Here is a 26583-nt window from a genome sequence, read left to right as displayed (position 1 = left end):
ATACAATGTTAACACCTGTTGTAATGTTGATGTACAAAGGACTACAACTGTCAATGAAACATGAGATACAATGTTAACACCTGTTGTAATGTTGATGTACAAAGGACTACAACTGTCAATGAAACATGAGATACAATGTTAACACCTGTTGTAATGTTGATGTACAAAGGACTACAACTGTCAATGAAACATGAGATACAATGTTAACACCTGTTGTAATGTTGATGTACAAAGGACTACAATTGTCAATGAAACATGAGATACAATGTTAACACATGTTACAATGTTGATGAAGAAAGGACTACAACTGTCAATGAAATATGACACAATGTTAACATGTTACAATGTTGTTGAACAAAGCACTACAATTGTCAATGAAATATGACACAATGTTAACATGTTACAATGTTGTTAAACAAAGCACTACAATTGTCAATGAAATATGACACAATGTTAACATGTTACAATGTTGTTGAACAAAGCACTACAACTGTCAATGCAGCCAGTCCTATAAAAATAACACTGTTCAATGGAAATGACTAGGAAAGTGATTGGATTCAGTATCTCGGCACCGTCTCAGCTGTTTGATGTTTGCTCTATTTGACGTGATAAAAATATGTCCTTCATCTAAGGTTGACGACAGTCACTTTTCACACCCTTGTTTTGGCTTCGTACACAATACAAAAAACATATCCAATGGTAAGAGTTTAATATGCTATATTTGACAAAAGGTACTTTTTATTTCTTTCATCTTTTAAAACTTAAAAGTAATATTTTGTTCAGAATTATGGAAACTAAAACTAAAATATCTATCTGTAAACAGCGTTATCAGCCTGTTATACATGTAGGATTTTCACAGAGGGCAAGGCTAGTAGACCAGTTTTTGCATTAATGTGGCGAAGTATTATAATAATATACATGTAGCTAATTTTGAATTTGAATGACGTCACTTTGTATCTCCTTACAATAACTATAAACTGAATACATGACATTTCCATTTTAATAACACAGGAAAAATTCCAATGCAAAATTGCTATTGAAATATTTCTGTTTGTACATTACTAATTCACCTGAAGTTGTTTGAAGAAAATCTTGTGATTATAAAATTGTACCTTTTACAAAATATGGATTTCAAGTGAAATTAGGGTAAGATATGTTATATTTATAATGTATGAAGCCAAAACAAGGGTGCGAAGAATGACTGTTGTTGACCTTAGGTATAGAATTGTTATTAGTTAATTCGTAGGCCACTGCAAAATAACCAGCATTCTGCAAAAGCTATAGTTATATCATGTTTAACGGCCAGTTGTTGTTCACGGCAAAGTTAGACGATGTAAAGCAATGTTGGATTTGGTGGCTGCCTACTTCTGTATCACTGTGAACTCCAGCACTAGGCTAGAACTTATGTTAAGCAGCAATATGCTGTTAGTACTTCAACAATATCTCACTGCAACACTCATTCTTGTTGGTATGGAAATAAACACATACAAATGTTCACAAAAATAATAAAACAATCCTTGAGATAAAAACAAAAAACAAAGTATAGATTATAATTGAATTCTGTAATCACACAGAAATGTAGATAATATAGTTCATATAATTTTTAGTGCATTTTGTTTTTAGTGAATGAAAAAATTTGATGTCTGTACATTTTTAAAAACTAAAAATGTTGAACAGTATATTATAGTGATATGAGATGTAACGTGTCAATAAAACTGATATCAGATGTACTTGTATGATATGGTAATGTAACCAGTAGTATCGGTCTGATATGATTTGTGCTTAGTCTTCAAGACTAGTACTAGATATTGTGCTCTGTGATTAACATCTGTCAGTGAAGTGGGTAGGACATACATTTGTAGCCCAGTGGTAAAGTGACTATTCAATGCGCAGTCAGTCTAGGATCGATCCCCGTCAGTGGGCCCATTGGGCTATTTCTTATTCCAGCCAGTGCACCAGACTGGTATATCAAAGGCCTGTGGTATGTCCTATCCTGTCTGTGGGATGGTGCATATAAAAGATCCCTTGCTGCTAATTGAAGAGTAGCCCATGAAATGGTGACAGCGGGTTTCCTCTCTCAATATCTTTGTGGTCCTTAACCATATGTCTGATGCCATATAACCGTAAATAAAATGTTGAGTGTGTCATTAAACAAACCATTTTTATGTTTCTTTCTGCCAGTGTAAACAAGTAAAGACTTTTATTTCTTAGGTTTATTGGAGTATGAACAATTAGGGTATTGTAAAAAGCTTTCTTGTTTTGCTTTATTGCATAATATTTTAGTATTAAAATTTAGGAATAAAGATAGCCCACCCCTCCTCCCTCCATTTTTTTGATGAGGTGTAGGATAGACAAAATATTAATAGTAACAGGTGGACTCACAGAATGAACACTCTCCTTCACATGATAAAGCTGATAACCTACATGTATATTATTACCTAATGTATACACTACATGACTTCCCATTGGTTCATGTTCATGTGCGATTCCGTTTGAGACCGTATTGCACGGCTCTGTTGTGCTGTGAACCCATAAATCAAGATACTGCACTATGAAAGGGGAATCCCCTTATCACAGACCGACAACTGCTATTGGAAATTGTAGCGTCTTACAGATGACCTTGTGTTTCATGTATGACGCCATAGTGCAATTATACTTGTGCATAATATTTTCCAAAATGCTCAATTGCTAGTTTGTGTCTTTATTTTTCAAATAAAATTTCTGAAGTAATAACACAGTTATAGCTCTGTGATGAGAACAATGGAGTGCAAAAAGTAAATATCGACCACAGCTACATGAAACATCGTATCGGTCTCATATCGGTGCCATAACTGCTTATTATCAACACACTATTCTCTACGTTAACAGACGAATACAACCAACATTGAACCCCGACTGTAAGATATGAGAAATATTTAACGGGTTTCCAAATGGTTGACATCCAATAGCAGATGATTAATTAATCAATTTGCTCTAGTGGTGTCATTAAACATAACAAACAAAAGAAAGAAAAACCTATGATGGCTATTACTCTAATTAACAGACAACCAGATACAGGACTTATTGCACAGTGAAATATTTCACTTTAGGTGGTTTTCGGAAAGTTTGAGTATTGAACTGAATTGCTTTGATGTGGTGTTAAAATGTCTGCTTCTTGAAAGATGAATTGTAAGTAATTTTTGGATGATATCTTCACAAGCAGACCTTTAAATATGATTGATTAATAACTATTTGTGCACTGAATACATTTTAATGAACTGCTACACAGTTGAACTGTTGACATTTTCATATACGGAGTTACAAATCTGATGATGATGAGATGTTTGAAATGAACCGCCGCATCAGACAGATTATAAAAATATCACAATGAAAATGTACAAATGACTGTCTTCACCCTGTCAGACTTGAAATCTCACACTAAGATCTCGGCTCACACTGGAATGAATTTGGTTTAGCCAATTTTCAAATATATGGAGTAAATCCTTGAAAATTATTAAAATGTGGTTAAGGAATATTTTATTAGCCAAAAACTAAATGTTGTAACGACTTTGTATAAAAATTAGCAATTGGCTAATTTGGCAGTGAACATGATGAGGTCTGTATGATGTTATAAAAACAATGAATGCAGGGCACAACGTTTTACATGAACCGATGTTCTTTAAAGCAAAATATGATAATGAAGACTAATTTAGTTAAATAAACGTCCTTTTTGGCATTTCAGATCAAATATTCGGTCTACTTTTCTGTCTTATAATTTTATACCAAAAAAGGTTGAAAACAGATAAAAAGCTGAAATATAACATATCCAAGTATATCATTAAAATCCAATCATATCACTAGCATCCAAGCTTATCAATAGTACCGAACTTATCACTAGCATCCAAGCTTATCACTAGCATCCAAACTTATCACAAGAATCCAAGCATGTCACTTGGCCTTGAATTTGATCTTGTACAATTTCAGCTTGAATCCTAGAAGCTCCATGAGGACTGATGAACATGTTGACAGGAGGACTGATGAACATGTTGACAGGAGGACTGATGAACATGTTGACAGGACCACCACAAAAAAGGGACTAACATCCCAGTATATAACGAACATCCAATCTTATCACTAACATCTAAACATATCATTAACATCCAAGCATATCACTAATATCCAAACATATCATTAACATCCAAGCATGTCACTTGCATCCAAACTTGTCACATGCCACTAGGCCTTGAACTTGATCTTGTACAGTTTCAGCTTGAATCCTAGCAGCTCGGTGAGGACGGCCGAAAATGCTGACAGCACCACAACCTTTGTGACGTTGTAGATGAATGGGTTGGCTGAAAACCCTGAGATCTTGAAGGGACTCTCCAACTCCTGAAACAAAGAAAAGCAATGTCAATGAAAAGGGGAAGTAACTGTAGCCGAAACTGTGAACTGGATTTATGACATTCCTATGAATAATATGTGGTAACCCATGAATAGATTATACACATATTGTAACCTATATGTTACATAGAGAATAACCAGTTAATGATGTCGGATATCTGCTTTATCCTCTGAAGGTAAGAATGGAAAATTTCTCATTCGGCCTGAACACGATAAAGCAGATATCCTACGTCATTGACTAGTTATTATCTTTATCCTGCAGACTATAAAATTTATGGGGAAAAGTTATCATTTATGTTATTTCAGCCACATTGTACGATGACCTAGAGGTGAAATGAGCGATTTTATAATATAGCTATGCGTGTGACGTCACATGAGTGACATCAAAAGTCAAATCGTGCTAGTAGCAGGATATGACTTTGCTTTATGCGTCATCATATTATGTCAATAGAAACGGTGGTTGCCGGATAAAACAAGTTTCCATTTTATAATTATTTCTTGTTACTATAAAATCCCCTCATAGACAAACTGATATTGGTTATTCATTTCTAGCACTGTTCTCATTGGACGGTTAAAATCCATGGGGTAAAGATAAGCTGACTGGAAAGTAGTTACACTCCTTGAAACAACTGGTGTTCAATGAAAAGTGCAGATTATTTGAAAAAAAGGTGCAAAATACAACGCTAAATGTTGAATTTACGGTTGCACAAAGTCGCGGTCCTGTGCCCCTCAAAAATCAAATTCTGGTTGATGGGGTTAAATGATAAGCTGACAGAAAGTAAGAAGAAGAAGAAGAAAGGAAGGAAGGGAATGTTTTATTTAACGACGCACTCAACACATTTTATTTAAGGTTATATGGTGTCTGATATATGGTTAAGGACAACACAGATATTAAAGGAGGAAACCCACTGTCACCACTTCATGGGCTACTCTTTTCGATTAGCAGCAAGGGATCTTTTATATGCACCATCCAACAGACAGGATAACACTTACCACGGCCTTTGATATACCAGTCATGGTGCACTGGCTGGAGCAAGAAATAGCCCAATGGGCCAACCGATGGAGATCGATCCTAGACTGACTGCGCATCAAGTAAACACTTTACCACTGGGCTATGCAGAAAGGAAGATGCACTCATCAAAATAATTGAAGTAAAACTGGGGAAGCTCAGTTAGTTCAAACTACAGGTGTAAAATATCACATTGTTCTTTGAATTTAGGGGCCCGAACCCCTAAAAAATTACGATCTGATTTATAGGGCCACGATAATAAGCTGAAAGGGCCAGAACCCCTCAAAAATTACAATCTGATTTATAGGGCCACGATAATAAGCTGAAAGGGCCAGAACCCCTCAAAAATTACAATCTGATTTATAGGGCCACGATAATAAGCTGAGAGAAAGGGCCGGAACCCCTCAAAAATGACAATCTGATTTATAGGGCCATGATAAGCTGAGAGAAAGGACCAGAACCCCTCAAAAATGACAATTGATTTATAGGGCCACGATAAGCTGAGAGAAAGGTGGTTACTTTCAGTAGTTCTTCCGCGAGTTTAAGCACATTGTTGGCCAACATCAGTTCCTCTTTCTTGTGGGGCTTCTGCTCCATCTGTAGATAGAGGTTGATCTGGAGAGAAAACAAAGTGAGAATATTAATCATAAACTTGAGGTTGATCTGGACAGAAAACAAGGTGAGAATATTAATCATAAACTTGAGGTTGATCTGGAGAGAAAACAAGGTGAGAATATTAATCATAAACTTGAGGTTGATCTGGAGAGAAAACAAGGTGAGAATATTAATCATAAACTTGAGGTTGATCTGGAGAGAAAACAAGGTGAGAATATTAATCATAAACTTGGTTGATCTGGACAGAAAACAAAGTGAGAATATTAATCATAAACTTGAGGTTGATCTGGACAGAAAACAAAGTGAGAATATTAATCATAAACTTGAGGTTGATCTGGAGAGAAAACAAGGTGAGAATATTAATCATAAACTTGAGGTTGATCTGGACAGAAAACAAGGTGAGAATATTAATCATAAACTTGAGGTTGATCTGGAGAGAAAACAAGGTGAGAATATTAATCATAAACTTGAGGTTGATCTGGAGAGAAAACAAGGTGAGAATATTAATCATAAACTTGAGGTTGATCTGGACAGAAAACAAGGTGAGAATATTAATCATAAACTTGAGGTTGATCTGGAGAGAAAACAAAGTGAGAATATTAATCATAAACTTGGTTGATCTGGACAGAAAACAAGGGGAGAATATTAATCATAAACTTGAGGTTGATCTGGACAGAAAACAAGGTGAGAATATTAATCATAAACTTGAGGTTGATCTGGAGAGAAAACAAGGTGAGAATATTAATCATAAACTTGAGGTTGATCTGGAGAGAAAACAAGGTGAGAATATTAATCATAAACTTGAGGTTGATCTGGACAGAAAACAAGGTGAGAATATTAATCATAAACTTGAGGTTGATCTGGACAGAAAACAAGGTGAGAATATTAATCATAAACTTGAGGTTGATCTGGAGAGAAAACAAGGTGAGAATATTAATCATCAACTTGAGGTTGATCTGGAGAGAAAACAAGGTGAGAATATTAATCATCAACTTGAGGTTGATCTGGACAGAAAACAAGGTGAGAATATTAATCATAAACTTGAGGTTGATCTGGACAGAAAACAAGGTGAGAATATTAATCATAAACTTGAGGTTGATCTGGACAGAAAACAAGGTGAGAATATTAATCATAAACTTGAGGTTGATCTGGACAGAAAACAAGGTGAGAATATTAATCATAAACTTGAGGTTGATCTGGACAGAAAACAAGGTGAGAATATTAATCATAAACTTGGTTGATCTGGACAGAAAACAAGGTGAGAATATTAATCATAAACTTGAGGTTGATCTGGAGAGAAAACAAGGTGAGAATATTAATCATCAACTTGAGGTTGATCTGGACAGAAAACAAGGTGAGAATATTAATCATAAACTTGAGGTTGATCTGGACAGAAAACAAGGTGAGAATATTAATCATAAACTTGAGGTTGATCTGGACAGAAAACAAGGTGAGAATATTAATCATAAACTTGAGGTTGATCTGGAGAGAAAACAAGGTGAGAATATTAATCATAAACTTGAGGTTGATCTGGAGAGAAAACAAGGTGAGAATATTAATCATAAACTTGAGGTTGATCTGGAGAGAAAACAAGGTGAGAATATTAATCATAAACTTGAGGTTGATCTGGAGAGAAAACAAGGTGAGAATATTAATCATAAACTTGAGGTTGATCTGGAGAGAAAACAAGGTGAGAATATTAATCATAAACTTGGTTGATCTGGACAGAAAACAAAGTGAGAATATTAATCATAAACTTGAGGTTGATCTGGACAGAAAACAAAGTGAGAATATTAATCATAAACTTGAGGTTGATCTGGACAGAAAACAAGGTGAGAATATTAATCATAAACTTGAGGTTGATCTGGACAGAAAACAAAGTGAGAATATTAATCATAAACTTGAGGTTGATCTGGAGAGAAAACAAGGTGAGAATATTAATCATAAACTTGGTTGATCTGGACAGAAAACAAGGTGAGAATATTAATCATAAACTTGAGGTTGATCTGGAGAGAAAACAAGGTGAGAATATTAATCATCAACTTGAGGTTGATCTGGACAGAAAACAAGGTGAGAATATTAATCATAAACTTGAGGTTGATCTGGACAGAAAACAAGGTGAGAATATTAATCATAAACTTGAGGTTGATCTGAAGAGAAAACAAGGTGAGAATATTAATCATAAACTTGAGGTTGATCTGGAGAGAAAACAAGGTGAGAATATTAATCATAAACTTGAGGTTGATCTGGAGAGAAAACAAGGTGAGAATATTAATCATAAACTTGGTTGATCTGGACAGAAAACAAAGTGAGAATATTAATCATAAACTTGAGGTTGATCTGGACAGAAAACAAAGTGAGAATATTAATCATAAACTTGAGGTTGATCTGGACAGAAAACAAGGTGAGAATATTAATCATAAACTTGAGGTTGATCTGGAGAGAAAACAAGGTGAGAATATTAATCATAAACTTGAGGTTGATCTGGAGAGAAAACAAGGTGAGAATATTAATCATAAACTTGAGGTTGATCTGGAGAGAAAACAAGGTGAGAATATTAATCATAAACTTGAGGTTGATCTGGAGAGAAAACAAAGTAAGACTTTTAACATCAAAATGATCTTTCTTGGAAGATTTAGATTTTAAAAAGGATGGATGGATGAATGGATGGATGGATGGATGATGGGTGGGTGGGTGGGTGGATGGGTTAGTTGGTTTATGGATAGATGGATGGATGGAGTGAGTGAGTGAGTGAGTGAGTGAGTGAGTGAGTGAGTGAGTGAGTGAGTGAGTGAGTGAGTGAGTGAGTGAGTGAGTGAGTGAGTGAATGAACAGGGCAACAGTTGAGACAGAGAAATAACTATTGAGTATTCACTATAAAGTATATCGGACCTGTTCTGTGATGAGAACGGACAGACTGCGGTACTTCTTGTTGATCTTGAGTCCGAGCGTCATGAAGCGAAGGAGGTAGGTTCCGAGCGCCAGACACCAGATGACAATCTCCCAGTTACACATGTAGTCCAGGTAGGTGTCAGTGTCCTTCAACATCTGGCAATAGATAACTCAGTTTACAAACACATTACCGTGGTAACACTCTCCCAGTAGTCCAGGTAGGTGTCAGTGTCCTTCAACATCTGGCAATAGATAACTCAGTTTACAAACACATTACCGTGGTAACACTCTCCCAGTAGTCCAGGTAGGTGTCAGTGTCCTTCAACATCTGGCAATAGATAACTCAGTTTACAAACACATTACCGTGGTAACACTCTCCCAGTAGTCCAGGTAGGTGTCAGTGTCCTTCAACATCTGGCAATAGATAACTCGGTTTACAAACACATTACCGTGGTAACAACACCTTCAACATCTGGCAATAGATAACTCAGTTTACAAACACATTACCATGGTAACAACACTGTCAACATCTGGCAATAGATAACTCAGTTTACAAACATATTACCGTGGTAACAACACCTTCAACATCTGGCAATAGATAACTCAGTTTACAAACACATTACCATGGTAACAACACTGTCAACATCTGGCAATAGATAACTCAGTTTACAAACACATTACCATGGTAACAACACCTTCAACATCTGGCAATAGATAACTCAGTTTACAAACACATTACCGTGGTAACACTCTCCCAGTAATCCAGGTAGGTGTCAGTGTCCTTCAACATCTGGCAATAGATAACTCAGTTTACAAACACATTACCATGGTAACAACACTGTCAACATCTGGCAATAGATAACTCAGTTTACAAACACATTACCATGGTAACAACACCTTCAACATCTGGCAATAGATAACACAGTTTACAAACACATTACCATGGTAACACCACTGTCAACATCTGGCAATAGATAACTCAGTTTACAAACTCATTACCATGGTAACAACACTGTCAACATCAGGCAATAGATAACTCAGTTTACAAACACATTACCGTGGTAACACCACTGTCAACATCTGGCAATAGATAACTCAGTTTACAAACACATTACCGTGGTAACAACACCTTCAACATCTGGCAATAGATAACTCAGTTTACAAACACATTACCATGGTAACACCACTGTCAACATCTGGCAATAGATAACTCAGTTTACAAACACATTACCATGGTAACAACACTGTCAACATCTGGCAATAGATAACTCAGTTTACAAACACATTACCATGGTAACAACACCGTCAACATCTGGCAATAGATAACTCAGTTTACAAACACATTACCATGGTAACAACACTGTCAACATCTAGCAATAGATAACTCAGTTTACAAACACATTACCATGGTAACAACACTGTCAACATCTAGCAATAGTAACACTCTGTTTACAAACACATTACCATGGTAACACCACCTTCAACATCTGGCAATAGTCTAACACACTTTACAAACACATTACCATGGTAACACCACCTTCAACATCTGGCAATAGTCAAACACATTTTACAAACACATTACCATGGTAACACCACCTTCAACATCTGGCAATAGTCAAACACATTTTACAAACACATTACCATGGAAACACCACCTTCAACATCTGGCAATAGTCAAACACATTTTACAAACGTATTACCATGGTAACACCACCTTCAACATCTGGCAATAGTCAAACACATTTTACAAACACATTACCATGGTAACACCACCTTCAACATCTGGCAATAATCAAACACATTTTACAAACACATTACCATGGTAACACCACCTTCAACATCTGGAACACACGTCATTTTAGAAACACATAAACATGGGAACAAGAAAACACCTTCAGCATCTGTCAATAGATAACTCATTTTACAAACATATAACCCTCTAACAAGAAAACAAATCACCACTAGAAGACAAAAGGCTAACAAGGCTTTTTGAAAATAACACAGAAGTTTTTATTCCAATGTGACAACAGAACTGTCACATCATTACAAAAAGATGTCACTTACCAAAATGTTGTCGGGAGTCTAAATGAAAACTTTTTTTCTAGATTTTTTGTGGAGGTTTGTGTGAAATATGATTGTGTGATATGACTTCAGATGAGACATAAATCTCATCTTACAAACACAACAACAAAACAAACATGTCCATACTATTTACCTTAAGACACATCAGCGTTACCAGACTGACGGCAACCAGAAAGGATGCAGAGACAATGATGTCAACAGATCGCTGGGGTCCACGTCTCTGCAAAACAATATTAAGACAAATGAAATCAAAGTAAAACGGACGTGATTATGTAAAACAGATTAGGATAACAGAAAATGTGTAGTATCGGGTATGGGGGCAATGGAATAATTGATGTTTATAGTTTGAATTCTTCGAGTAGAGTTAATAACGTTAGATTTTAACTGACAATATTAAATAGGATTTTTGAAGTTAGTTTGTTTTGTTTAATGACACCACTAGAGCACATTGATTTATTAATCATCGGCTATTGGATTTCAAAGATTTTGTCATTTTGACATATAGCCTTAGAGGAAACCCACTACATTTTTCCATTAATAGGAAGGGATCTTTTATTATGCACCAACCCACAAACAGGACAATACATACCACGGTGCACTGGTTGGAATGAAAAATAGCCCAAATGAGCTGCTGACAGGGATCGACTTCAGAGTTTACTAAAGCACATTGATTTATTAATCATTGGCTACTGGATGTCAAACATTTGGTCATGATGACATATAGTCTAGACAGAAAACCCACTACATTTTTCCATTAATAGCAAGAGATCTATAAAAAGCACCATCCTACAGACAAGACAACACATACCATGGCCTGTGATATACCAGCCGTGGTGCACTAGCTGGAACGAGAATGAGACCAATGGGATGGTGACGGGGATCGATCTCAAACTGACCATACATCAGGTGAGCACTTCACCACTGGGCTACATCCCACCCAATACTGTACTAGGTTGCCATGGTGATAACCATACTAGGTTGCCATGGTGATAACCGTACTAGGTTGCCATGGTGATAACCGTACTAGGTTGCCATGGTGATAACCGTACTAGGTTGCCATGGTGATAACCGTACTATGTTGCCATGGTGATAACTGTACTAGGTTACCATGGTGATAACCGTAACATGTGTTGTTAATGGTTACCTTCAGGTAGGACCGGAGTGAAAGCCAGATTTTTATGTTGCGCACTTTGTTGAGCCGGAAGTGCGGCATGTCGAACTTTCGCGCTCGCCGCGATGATGTCAGGTAGCAGAAGTGTTTAGCGTAAAGCAGTCGCTGAAACATTAAAATGTTATATTAATATAGAATCATTGCTGAAATATTAAAATGTTAATATAGAATCATCACTGAAATATTAAAATGTTAAATTAATATAGAATCATTGCTGAAATATTAAAATGTTAAATTAATATAGAATCATTGCTGAAATATTAAAATGTTAATATAGAAATATTAGAATTATCACTGAAATATTAAAATGTTAATATAGAATCATTGCTGATATATTAAAAATGTAAAACAGAACAAACTAGTTGCTGAAATATGTTGATATACAGTAAAAAAGTAATTAAAATATATAATGTTGTAAAATGTAAATATAGAATAGACATATAAATACTAAAATGTAAAATTATTTAATATATCAAAATGTACACACACAATGAAGTACATGTAGTTGCTGAATTATTAAAATGGAAATAAAGAATAAATGAAGAAGTTACTATACAACAAAGCTATTGCTAAAATATTAAATGTTAATATATATAAATATATATATAAGTTGTTAAAAAATCAAATATTATATAAAAATATTATTTAAAAATATTTGCTAACATACTAACTGTAAGACATGTCTCCTACTATGGCCAATTTTTTTTCGAATCTACTAAGTTCAAGGGCCATAACTCTGTCAATAATGAGGAAATCGCCCTGAATGTCAAACTTGGTCTATAACTCTGCATGATAATGATATATGCACAAAATGCCAGTGTAATATCTCAAGGCACTGTCAAACAAGTCTGGGAAACTAACTGTAGGACAGATGGATGGGGAGACAGACAGATGGATGGGGAGACAGACAGATGTATACAAAACCTATCATTCCTTCAAGTTGGACCGGTTTGGGACTAATTGATGCACAGTTAATTAGTTGCTGGAATGTAAATATATTTGTCAATAATAAATGAGAAAGTCAACTGACCTGTTTAAAGGTTCGATCTGCCACTGACAAGAGGAAGAAGAAGATGAGACTAAGGCACAGTCGCTGTAGAACACCATTGATTGTGAGAAAATTACGCCTACAAACAGAACAATACAATCAATAATAATAATAATGAAAACAGAATATAACGGAAATTACATTTATTGTGAGAAAAAATAAATGTGCAACGAAAACTGGATTTCATAAAACTTGCGCGAGTGTCACATAAATGAAACTGTCGTGCTCATACTTTTCTGAGGGCGAGAGAAAAGAAAAGTGAAGTGCAAACTAATAAAATATGTTTTTAGGCAATATTTTATTAACTGAACATTAACTTCACTTTATATTATATTAATTTCATGGCAATGTTGTTACATTATGATGTTGCTGCAGAATGGGAGAATATTTTTGCGCCAATGATTTAATAAGTTTTGTAGAAGTGTTTCCAAATGGGTCAAGATAAACAAACCTTAGTAACATCAAAAAACTAATCAATCACAAGGCTCAAAATAGCGGCCTGCGAAAAAACTAAAAGTGGTTTATTTTGTTAGACCTAGCAGGTGAAATAAAAATTCATATGCTAAAATTACAAAAACAAATCACAGATCATTTTCTAAGATATACGTACAAAGAGGGAAGGAAATGGTTTATTTAACGATGCACTCAACACATTTTATTTACGGTTATATGGCGTCAGACATATGGTTTAGGAAGGAAATGGTTTATTTAACGACACACTCAACACATTTTATTTACGGTTATATGGCGTCGGACATATGGTTTAGGAAGGAAATGGTTTATTTAACGATGCACTCAACACATTTTATTTACGGTTATATGGCGTCAGACATACGGTTAAGGAAGGAAGTGTTTTATTTAACGATGCACTCAACACATTTTATTTACGGTTATATGGTGTCAGACATATGGTTAAGGAAGGAAGTGTTTTATTTAACGACGCACTCAACACATTTTATTTACGGTTATATGGCGTCAGACATATGGTTTAGGAAGGAAGTGTTTTATTTAACGACACACTCAACACATTTTATTTACGGTTATATGGCGTCAGACATATGGTTAAAGGAGACCGGACACCAAACCATATATACGGCGTAATGAATTGTTTGCCATCATACACCACAACATGCAACTACCACGCTCGACTTATTGACTAAGTTAAGCGTGCCAGTCTTGGTTGGGGTTTTTTTTTTCGCCGATCTCCGATGTTTTCCGGAAACTGTCGACAATTGATGAGCTAGACCCATGACGTCATCAATGAGAGGAAAACTGAAGAAACTACCAAGCAGCATGGACGAACTTAGCGATTCGAGTGACGAAGAATTGTGTCCAGCTTGTGCTAATGGAATCAAACCGTATCAGTTTGAACCACTTATCAGAGACTTTGTCCCTAATCCTGGAAATGTTGTCTTAGAAAAAAATTCGGATGAATCAACTGCCGACGAAGACGAGGAAGCCACACGGTCATAGACTAGCATACAAGCATTTTTTAAAACATAATTTTTTGTGACATTTTTAATGTAAACTGAAGCAAATAGGAGAAAAGCACACAAAATGTAATAATATTTCATCATAAATCTTGTTCAGCATAGATGTAAATATGACACGTCAGTGGATATTCCAGAGGCCGATTTCGCAAATTTGCAAAAAGCGTCCCCTCCTCACCAAAGCAAGATATAATAATTTAACAAAAAACTAAAATTAGCACAATTTTCTTTGTTCTCTTAACTAGTTACCCTCCAAGTTTTAATGTGTTTGGTTAAACCGTGTATTTTTAATTATTAAGAAAATGTGTTACCAGTCTGCCGAAACTGTCCACAGCCGGGTACAGAAACACAGAAATGTTGGAAAATATTATACTATTGCCACATACTGACAATCACTGTACAACTAATATGTCTTATCGACAATATTATTATGTAGTCTTTGCATTTATTAATATAAAATACAACAGACCCGTAGGAACTGGGGAGGGGCGGGCCTAGGGGCACTCTAGGATGAAAATGTATGTTTTAAATTTTCACTACTTTGCATAAATAAAGATGATATAAAGATAAAAATCTAGTTTGTATCCCTCACTAGAGACTGTATTCCCCCCCCCCCCCCCTCCCCCACTTCAAATATCGTTCCTACAGGCCTATACAAATGTAGATGATATGTAGAGGGTGAAGTTAGGAACCAGTTCCTTTTATCTTTAGGATTTTGTAATCATGATTTCAAACCAACTGTTGTTTCAGGTAGTTTACTCCACATACTGACATAAAACACATTTGTTATATATTGGAATAAAATAAAAATAATTACAATATATCCAGTGTTATTTTCTTTAATCATTCATGGAGGAAGAAGGAAGTCCTGATGAAAATATATTACAGGTAAAACAAAATAATATATGATGCTTATTCCATGTGGTAACTATTGTTAATTTTGCTTTAAATTGCTAGATGCCAAAAGTGATTAATTATATTATTTTATGGTAACAGTCGAAAATTAGACGACCAATTTTTTCAACCTCTGCCAAAGGTACCAGGTTTTCTGCCAGAAAATAATTTGAGGGTACGTAATAAAACAGGCCCGTAGGAACTGGGTGGGTGGATTGGTGCACCCCACTTGTGAGCTTTCCTTTATCACATTAATTTTTGCCATTTTAACCAAAATCTGATGTAGAGTTTATACCGGTCTGTAAGTTTACCCTCCGCACCCTCTGGCAGAAACCCAGGGTAGGTATTAAAATAATTATTTGGCGTAGAGTATTTTTAATATGACATACAGAAAGCATTGAAAAGTACAATTTTATTATGCTTTAATAATCGACATTAGCTTTAAAATTATTCCTTCTGGCCAGAGTACATATGTTGTTCCTGCCAAAGTGTTAGCATTTTAATTTTAATGACAATATACTGAACTGACGATAAACATTGTTAACTAACGTAATAATTCACGTTTTGAAGGTGTTTTGTTATGAGGTTAACAAACCAACTAGATCAAGAGACGTTAGTATGGAGTTGTTATGGGCTGTCGGTGAAAATTAATTTGGTAATTATAGGTAAATAAATGTGAAGTTTAAATATTTTAATATGTGAACAAATTGCAATACCTTTATTTAATGTATATCTTAAGTACATACTTGTTTTAATTTTCACATTGTAAATGTACCATAACCTGCTGTATTTAGTTGGTGTAAAGCCCATTCGACGACAATAATGCTTCCATGTTTTAAAACAACTTTCGTTTTTTTTTTTAAATCGAAACCATGATGTTGGCCGTTTCTTGGGATGAATTGCTGTTACTGTTGCAGTTAAACACTGTGCAGTTAACCATCATATAATTACGTCGACAGTATATAATAACACTAATTATCTTGTAAATTAAATTTCCGATAAACCTGGAGACAAAAAAAAAAAAGACGACTAAAAAGCCCAAACAAAGAATCAACACGTGTACCAGTATTGCTTGGTAACTCTCACCGATGACGTATTGCCTCGCTTTCGTTCAGATCTATGCATAATCCCGTCCACTTCTGTTTTTACCCCAAACCTAAGACGCGCAGCTGACCGGTGCCTCGCAGCGAGCCGGGCGTTAGAGTAATGCGGTCTTTGACGCTAACTTATTCCATTACACACTACATGTCTTTTGGTGTCCGGTCTCCTTTAAGGACCACACAGATTTTGAGAGGAAACCCGCTGTCGCCACTATATGGGCTACTCTTCCGATTAGCAGCAAGGGATCTTTTATTTGCGTTTCCCACAGGCAGGATAGCACAAACCATGGCCTTTGTTGAACCAGTTATGGATCACTGGTCGGTGCAAGTGGTTTACACCTACCCATTGAGCCTTGCGGAGCACGGTTTGTTTAACAATGCACTCAACACATTTTATTTACGGTTATATGGCGTCAGACATGGCTAAGGACCACACAGATACTGAGGGAGGAAACCCACTGTTGCCACTTCATGAGCTACTCTTTTTAATTCAATATTTAGTGAATAACACTTCTAAAGCCACCTCCAATGGGTGATATGACATGACAATTTACACAAATTTCTAAATGCAGTTTTATGTCATGCACTTTAACTAAATTTTATCAAAATGTTACGCTCAGGTATACATGTCTTGTTGGATTGTAAACAAATGACCCAAAATATTAACCAGATTAATAATTTAAAAGTAAAATATCAAATGACTTTATAACATGGATATTACGGGTAAGTTGTAAGATAAATTCTATTAATCTCTGACTGTGCTCACACTGGAAAGAATATTGTTCTAGACAAAGTTGGCACATGTAAAGAGTATATCCTTGAAAATTGTTCAAAAGAACATCTTATTAACCAAATACTAAATGTTGTATCGATTGATAGCCATCTTGGATTGCAATGATGTTGAGAATTGGCTGGGAATTATTTGAAATGAATTCCTGGTGAATGTTGACAAGTACATTTCAGTTTTAATCATAGCTGTATATTGACATGCAGATTAATACAGAGAAACGTTAAATTTGTTAATTTTTTGAAAAAGACTCCCTTTCTACTGAAACTAATTTTCTGACCTCAAGTTATGCCAGGGGTGGGAATTGGTGAACTGTAAAAAAAGAGGAAATGTAGAGGGGTTCCAGAAATTCTTGAAATCCTAGGTTAAAATCTGTGCCATCCGACACATTTTGGAGGAAAGGACGAGTAAAATGCGAGGAAACACAATATTCCACGAGAGGAAAACAGCTATCCGAGGAGAATTCCCACCTCTGTACACCGCAGAAAAGTCCATCACGCTGTTTTGAAATCTAGATAAATACATATATGAAAAAAGCATAGTTAAGTTTGGTGCCCTCGGATATACCAATTGGCAAATTTGGGGTCTCCGCTCATGGATTATGTATGGGGCGGGACGTAGCCAAGTGGTACAGCCCTCGCTCTATGTGCGTTCGGTCTTGGATCGATCCCCGTCAGTGGGCCCATTGGGCTATTTCTTGTTCCAGCCAGTGTACCACAACTGGCATATCAAAGGCTGTGGTATGTACTACCCTGTCTGTAGGATGGTGCATATAAAAGATCCCTTGCTGCCCATCGAAAAGAGTAGCCCATGAAGTGGCAACAGCAGGTGTCCTCTCTCATTATCTGTGTGGTCCTTAACCATATGTCCGATGCCATATAACCGTAAATAAAATTTGTTTCTTTTTTTGGACTATGTATAAAAATTAGCAAATGTCTACTTTGCCACTGGACAGGGTGACCGATTGTGTTACTATCTGACCTCCATGAGTTGAGCTGGATCATCTGCCAGACGGAGAGGATTCCATCAACGGACCAGATGACTGGAAGATCTTTGATGTTGTAGGCGCGGAACACGAGCGGGAAGCAGCCCATGATGAGGGTGAAGACGATGCCAATCAGAACGTAGTCCGAACTCTCGGGGATGTTGTCCACCTTGTCGATGATGGCCCAGCCGATGTCAAACGCCGTCAGGTCAACCTTCCTACACTCGTTACCCTCCCAGATCACACAGCTCACTGGTAAAAGGAGCATATTAACTGTCAGGTCAACCTTCTTACACTCGTTACCCTCCCAGATCACACAGTTCACTGGTAAAAGGAGCATATTAACTGTCAGGTCAACCTTCTTACACTCGTTACCCTCCCAGATCACACAGCTCACTGGTAAAACAAGCATATTAACTGTCAGGTCGACCTTCTTACACTCGTTACCCTCCCATATCACACAGCTCACTGGTAAAACAAGCATATTAACTGTCAGGTCGACCTTCTTACACTCGTTACCCTCCCAGATCACACAGCTCACTGGTAAAACAAGCATATTAACTGTCAGGTCGACCTTCTTACACTCGTTACCCTCCCAGATCACACAGCTCACTGGTAAAACAAGCATATTAACTGTCAGGTCGACCTTCTTACACTCGTTACCCTCCCAGATCACACAGCTCACTGGTAAAACAAGCATATTAACTGTCAGGTCGACCTTCTTACACTCGTTACCCTCCCAGATCACACAGCTCACTGGTAAAACAAGCATATTAACTGTCAGGTCGACCTTCTTACACTCGTTACCCTCCCAGATCACACAGCTCACTGGTAAAACAAGCATATTAACTGTCAGGTCGACCTTCTTACACTCGTTACCCTCCCAGATCACACAGTTCACTGGACAAGATGATAATAAAAACATTTTGATGGGATTCACTACACACGTTTCTAAGATTTAAAAATTGATTAGCACAGTCGCCAATAATAAAACATGTTTAATAGAGTATTCTTCAAGTTATCTCCTAGACATTTGTACATGTAACTTCCTTAAAGTGCACTATATAATGATTATACTCAACAATTGGACTTTTGGTAATTCTTTGTTAGTGTTTTATTATTTCAGTAAATTTTGACTGGTACAGATGTAAGATACTTTTCGAAAGTGAGATATCAATGTTCTTAGGAATTAAAATGATGTTTTTAAAAAGGTTAGATAACCATGATTTTATAATGTCAGATGTTGTTTTTAGAGAGTGAAATATTAATATTCTTAGAAAGTAAGATGTTGGTTTTTGAAAGTGAAATATGAATGTTCTTAGAAAGTGAAACGTTGATGTTTTTAGAAAGTGCGATATCAGTGTTCTCATAAAGTGAAATACAATGTATCAATACTTTAAGAAAGTTAGATGTTGGTTGGTTGTTTGATGAAATATCAATGTTCTTAAAAACTGAGATGTTGATGTTTTCAGAAAGTGACATGAATATTCTTAAAAAGTGAGACATCAATGTTCTTGGAAAGTGAGATATTAATGTTCTTAGAAAGTAAAATTATTGTTTTACCTTCATCTGGAGGGTTCATGGTTCCTACACCTGAGTTTGAAGCTGTGGGCTGAAAGTTAACACAATATATTCATGAAATTCCCAGTAAATCATAACATAAAAATTATCAATATTAATTTAAATAATTAATAAACTTTTCAATAGATATTTTGAGTACAACAGGTACCAGCAATTAGTGGACCATGGCATGTATAGCAAATCTACATACATGATGTAAAAGTATTTAAAAAAAAAACAACCTTACAGACCCACTGCACCCATATACACATGTAATACGAGCGAAAACAAGAGTACCAGTGACGTACATGATGCAGTTATGCAAGATATGGTCCGGACAAGAAAAAGTTACTAGACGGACAGACAGACAATACCATACCATAATAGGACTCATCATAGATGGGCATATAAAAATCTAGTCTAGGTTGATTGATCCCACAGTGTACTGAACACTACAACTGTGTTACAATCAACCCCCTCCCCCACCACCCAAACATGTAGGATGTAAGGGTTTTCTTTTGCGATTCTGATCAACTTCCATCAGTTGACTCAGTATTTTCCCCATCCTAACCAGAGCCCCATCACTGGTATGTACACATGTACATCAAAAGATCTGATATGTGCTGTCCTGTCCTTTCTGTTATAGGCCTCTGAAAATTGCGAAAACAATAATTTCATTTGTGCGTCGGTCACGCTACCCTTAAGTTTACGTAACTTACTTTTCGTTCGCGCCCCAACTTTAGGACATCATTTACATTAGATCAATCTCTGTCGGTGGGCCCACTGGGCTATTTCTCATTCCAGCCAGTGCACTGGTATATCAAAGGATGTGGTATGTACTACCCTGTCTGTGGGATGGTGCATATAAAAGATCCCTTGCTGCTAATTGAAAAGAGTAGCCCATGAAGTGGCGACAGCGGGTTTCCTATCTCATTATCTGTGTGGTCCTTCACCATATATTTGAAACAATATAACAGTAAATAAAATGTGTCGAGTGCATCGTTAAATAAAACATTTCTTTCTTTTATTTACATTAAATATAACGGGTTAAGCAAAAAGGAAATGGGTTAGCTGCAGTTATTTTCTATTTTAGGAGGCCTGCTGTTTTATCATTAGGAGTAGCCTAGAGGGTGAACGTAACCCAGTGTTAAGTGCTCACTTGATGCGCAGTCGGTTAGGGATCGATCCTCGCCGGTGGGCCGATTGGTCTATTTCTCGCTCCAGCCTTTGCACCACGACTGTGTTATATCAAAGGTCGTGGTATGTGCTATCCTGTCCGTGGGATGGTGATGATAAAAGACCCCTTGCTACTAACGGAAAAATTTAGCAGGTTTCCTGTCTAAGACTATATGTCTAAATTACCAAATGTTTGACATCCAATAGCTGATGATTAATAAATTGATGCGCTCTAGTGATGATATTAAACAAAACAAACTTTAGAAGTAGCCTAAGCAAACATGCGGTGTTAATGTTATTAAAACTATAAGCTTCAAACGTTCATACCTCATACCAGCATCGTCCACAAATGATATTAATTAGTAACTTAAACAATTCAGACAGGGTTCATAGCCTTAAAGACCAAACAACTTCAAAGACTTTCAAAAACTTTTACACAGCAGTCAAAGACAATAGAATGCAATAAAAATACCAAACCAGTTTGTTTACGCTGCTGTCTATGGCAAAAAAAATAGCTTTTTCACATGCATCATGAGAGATTAAACCTAATATAAAATATTAAAAAAAAAAAAAAAATGTTTTATTTAACGACGCACTCAACACATTTTATTTACGGTTATATGGCATCAGACATATGGTTAAGGACCACACAGATTTTGAGAGGAAACCCGCTGTCACCACTTCATGGGCTACTCTTTCCGATTAGCAGCAAGGGATCTTTTATTTGCGCTTTCCACAGGCAGGATAGCACAAACCATGGCCTTTGTTGAACCAGTTATGGATGACTGGTCAGTGCAAGTGGTTCGCACCTACCCATTGAGCCTTGCAGAGCACTCACTCAGGGTTCGGAGTCAGTATCTGGATTAAAAATCCCATGCCTCGACTGAGATCCGAACCCTGTACCTACCAGCCTGTTGACCGATGGCCTAACCACGATGCCACCGAGGCCAGTTTGGAAAATATCAAATGCATGCAGCTGTAGAAGATATCATCCTTGCTTTGATTATGATTTGTGAGAATGTAAAGTCTTTTAAAAACTTTTATTACAATTCAAAGACTTTCAAAGACCTAAAAATCATTTTTTTCAAATGCCAAGACTTTTAATGAATTTAAAGACCTCTACAGACCCTGTAATAACCCTCCTAGTTGATTAAGCCATGAACGACGAGGCACGAAGCCACGGATACGTACAGGTTGGAGCAGGTTGATGACGTGGAAGCTGCTTGCGGTCCAGCCTGACTTGTGTTCGCCGAACGAGTTCATCTCCCCCGACTCCGAACCCTCGGCCTCAGATCCACAACTCGACGAATACGATGAAGATGTCGTCACGTCAGAGTGCATGCGATTCTCCCACTCTTCAGAGCTCACCTGTAAGTAGAAATACACAGGTAGGTTTTTGGAATATAGTATATTATTTAAAACTAATTGTCCTTTTTGGTTTCTGGAATATAGTATATTATTTAAAATTAACTCAATATAACTGTCCTTTTTTCCTTTAAAAACCAAAATTCAGAAGTAGCAAGTCAGAATGAATATGAATCTATGAATCTGTGAATCTTTCACTCTTAAGAGTTGACCTAAGAAGTCGTGAACATTCATGAATATACATTTTTATTATCATTATTATTGTTATATTAAAAATATTGAATCAGAAGTTAGTAGTATGAATACATGTGATTCCGTAACTCTTTGTAGAAACGGTTTTCTGGAATATAATATTTAAAATGTATTTATTTATTGTTTATTATTACTTTTTTTAAATATTAAAACATGGAATCAAAAGGTTGTTCTAAATGTATGCAATTCTTTTACTCTTCAAAGATGTCTGTAAGTACAAATAGTTTTCAGGAATATAGTCTTTAAAAAACAAACATGTGGGGGGGATATGTGCAGCTAATAAACTGACTAATATTTAATCCACAACACTGGCTGGAAAAAGAACAACAATATCATTTAAAACAACAGTCAAATTCTCACTTTAACTTGTAAAAAAGCTTACCCTATTCTCTTTCTCGGACGTGGGTGTTGTTTCGTTCTCCGACGAGCTCTGTTTCGTCGACTCTCTGAATGTCTTCTGTAACCCGAGCGATATCGGCAGATTCCGCGACCTCATGACCTCGCCGATATCCGCACTGCGACTAGCACTGATGCGACGTCGCCGACGTAGTATCGTCCCCGACAATGTAACTGACCGTTCCTGATCGACAACATTCAACTCCACGTGTTTCTCACTATTGCACGACTCTCGAGGACGCTCGACACATTTTTGAGTCGAGTCATCTTGTTCTTTGACACAACTCTCATTGCACGCAATTATTTCCGGTTCATTGGCACTTGACCCGTTAAAACTTCCCGATTCAGGTTCAGTGTCCGAGGGACATTCGTCAGAAGCGTGCTCCGTGTCGGCAAAATTGTCTTCTTCCAGAAGTCGTTTTTTATAACACTCTAACGTCTTCCACGATGAGTTCACCTCAGTCATTAGCTCTTCCTTTAACACCCCCATTGTCTGACCCACAGGAGTTAAACTCTCTCCCGTGCTAGTCCGAGGAATGTTCAGTTCAGTTGTCAGATTGTCATTCAACATCACTGTCGCATCAACGGAAGTGAGTATTTCTCCTGTTGTATTCTGGGGAAGGACTAAATGAGATGCAGTCTCCCCGGAAACAACATTTATGTCCAGTTGATCGACCGACAACACCTCGAATCTACCATTGCACGCATCGTCGTCGGAGAATTGTACACCGTCGACTAGGACACGAGATTCCAAATGATTCTCTGAAGACATAGGCACACCTTCTGGTTGGTTGGCACTTTGAATCGTTTCTTTGTCTAAAACATCCTTACTGTACACACCAGTCTCTCTCTGGCTTGTTTCTTTGTCTAAAACATCCTTACTGTACACACCAGTCTCTCTCTGGCTCGCTTCTTTGTCTAAAACATCCTTACTGTACACACCAGTCTCTCTCTGGCTCGCTTCTTTGTCTAAAACATCCTTACTGTACACACCAGTCTCTCTCTGGCTCGCTTCTTTGTCTAAAACATCCTTACTGTACACACCAGTCTCTCTCTGGCTTAAAGCTTCTTTGTCTAAAACATCCTTACTGTACACACCAGTCTCTCTCTGACTCGCTTCTTTGTCTAAAACATCCTTACTGTACACACCAGTCTCTCTCTGGCTTAAAGCTTCTTTGACCTTGTTAGAACTAAGGCCACTACTTGAGCACTTGTCGTCAGTTTTTAACGAGGTATCGTCTTGATGACACTGGACTTTGTTTTTATTTAACACAAACGTAGAACTGTTGGGTTTGATTTTTTCACGGGATGAGCTGCTTCTAGCCTTGACGGACGAAGAGGCAAGTTCTTGGTCCAAGTCTTCTGTGCTGGTGACTGGAAAATATTCAACAATGGTACACATGCAGGAAATATTTTGTCAAGACTTTAGATTGCACTAAAGTTGAGCGATAAACATTGTGTCCAAAATACAAATGTCCAAAATTAGTAAGTAAAGTGAATATTAAACTTTAATTGTATTCAGATAACGTGACATGCATTTCTGAACAAACACATATCTTCAGCTGCTATTAAAGAGACATTCCTGAGTTTGCTGCAATTTTTAAGATGTTATCGACTAACAGAGACTTTTTAACGATTGTAATTACATATCAAATATATTTTTCTGCATAAAATATTAGTGGCTGTATATTAAGCGTGTTTCTGATCATTTTAATATTTGTACTAGGTTAAATTTCCTTTGATTTCCTAAAATATTATTTTTCGTACGTATGAAATTATTTGAAGACAAAATTCAGTTTGGGCTTCTTACAAATATTATAACAACCAGAAACACATTGAATATACAGACACTGATATTCTAAATAAGTTTAATCGTAGAAATATTTTATTAGTCAGAAACATCTTACAATGCAGCAAACTCGGGAATGTCCCTTTAATAAAATTACTTCACCAGAGAGACCTCATTGAGCTTGGAGCAGACAAAAAACCTCCTGTTGTTTCCAAATTAGTGAGATCTAAAGCACTGTCTGTCTTCAAAAGGTTTGTTAGCAGTGCTCAGTTACTGAATCGATAGAAAATTGATTAGCGACTACGATTTAACATGTTATCAACCAACATGTGACTTTAAATGACTTTTTGAAGGCATCTTTGCATGCCCTTTTGTAAAATGGATTTTCCCAAGATTATCAAAGAATTGCTTACATGTGTATTTGTGGGAGATTCGTGAAACATATTTAGTAAACATTGTTTTAACCATGTACTAATACTACTGCTGCCACCGATTAAATAAATGTTAAAGAGATGTCATAAAATCCCCACTAATATCCAATTATTGGAAAGAATCATTATACATTTGTATGATTACTTTAATGCAAAATCTGTACCGTTAATATTTCGTTGACGATTAGCTTTGGTCTTTGAATGCAAGTCACGTGACCTCGACTGATCTTTATTATGCTGGCCACTTCCTGTCACCGTGCCAGCGTCATTTCGCTTCTTTGACTTTTGATAACGTCTGCAAAAAACAAACAAAAACCCCACAAAATTAGAACCCCTTAATTTGAATTCAATGAAATCAGTGAAATGGAAGCGTGTTGAGAACAGTATGTGTAATAAATATATACTTTTCAACTGTATGGCCATAGGAACAATATATGAAGTGGGAGAGGTGATTTCACAAGCATAATTTTGGGGTTCACATAAAAACCTTTTATCGTGCAATCCCTGTTTTTATTGGCCAATTATGATGACTGATGAAAGCAAAGTCATAAACGTATACTAGCAGATTATGACTTTTGATGTCATGTGTACGTGACATCACATGCATACATGTATATACGTCACAAAATTGTTCATTTGTCTCAGACCATCGTACAACAGAAATAATTGTTTTTTCCCAGGGATAACATGATAAAAATAATGAATTAATGATGTAAAATATCGGCATTATCCTGTTCACACTAAATGGGAAATTCCGCTCAGCCTTTCCAGGGATAACATGATAAAAATACTGAATTAATGATGTAAAATATCGGCATTATCCTGTTCACACGAAATGGGAAATTCCGCTCAGCCTTTCCAGGGATAACATGATAAAAATAATGAATTAATGATGTAAAATATCGGCATTATCCTGTTCACACTAAATGGGAAATTCCGCTCAGCCTTTCCAGGGATAACATGATAAAAATAATGAATTAATGATGTAAAATATCGGCATTATCCTGTTCACACTAAATGGGAAATTCCGCTCAGCCTTTCCAGGGATAACATGATAAAAATAATGAATTAATGATGTAAAATATCGGCATTATCATGTTCACACTAAATGGGAAATTCTGCTCAGCCTTTCCAGGGCTCGACATTAGCGGTAGCACAAGA

At 36.5% G+C, this 26583-nt stretch overlaps 1 protein-coding gene across 1 annotated transcript in view; it reads right to left on the bottom strand.

The window, feature by feature from the left end:
- Positions 1-2043: 2043 nt before the first annotated feature.
- Positions 2044-26583, bottom strand: part of LOC121376795 (protein PHTF2-like) — a 44936-nt gene continuing 20396 nt past the window's right edge. The window contains exons 7-17 of the mRNA XM_041504571.1: positions 25587-25717; positions 23189-24576; positions 22381-22557; positions 20017-20065; positions 18450-18705; positions 13180-13276; positions 12123-12254; positions 11112-11198; positions 8897-9052; positions 5909-6004; positions 2044-4368 (exon numbers count right to left, since the gene is read on the bottom strand). Of these exons, the coding sequence (XP_041360505.1) occupies positions 4216-4368; positions 5909-6004; positions 8897-9052; positions 11112-11198; positions 12123-12254; positions 13180-13276; positions 18450-18705; positions 20017-20065; positions 22381-22557; positions 23189-24576; positions 25587-25717 (2722 nt within the window). The 3' untranslated portion in view covers positions 2044-4215. The remainder of the gene's footprint in view (positions 4369-5908; positions 6005-8896; positions 9053-11111; positions 11199-12122; positions 12255-13179; positions 13277-18449; positions 18706-20016; positions 20066-22380; positions 22558-23188; positions 24577-25586; positions 25718-26583) is intronic.

Source organism: Gigantopelta aegis, chromosome 7 (assembly GCF_016097555.1).
Source record: "Gigantopelta aegis isolate Gae_Host chromosome 7, Gae_host_genome, whole genome shotgun sequence".
NCBI lineage: Eukaryota > Metazoa > Mollusca > Gastropoda > Neomphalida > Peltospiridae > Gigantopelta > Gigantopelta aegis.
This window is presented reverse-complemented; position numbering and strand designations above follow the sequence as displayed.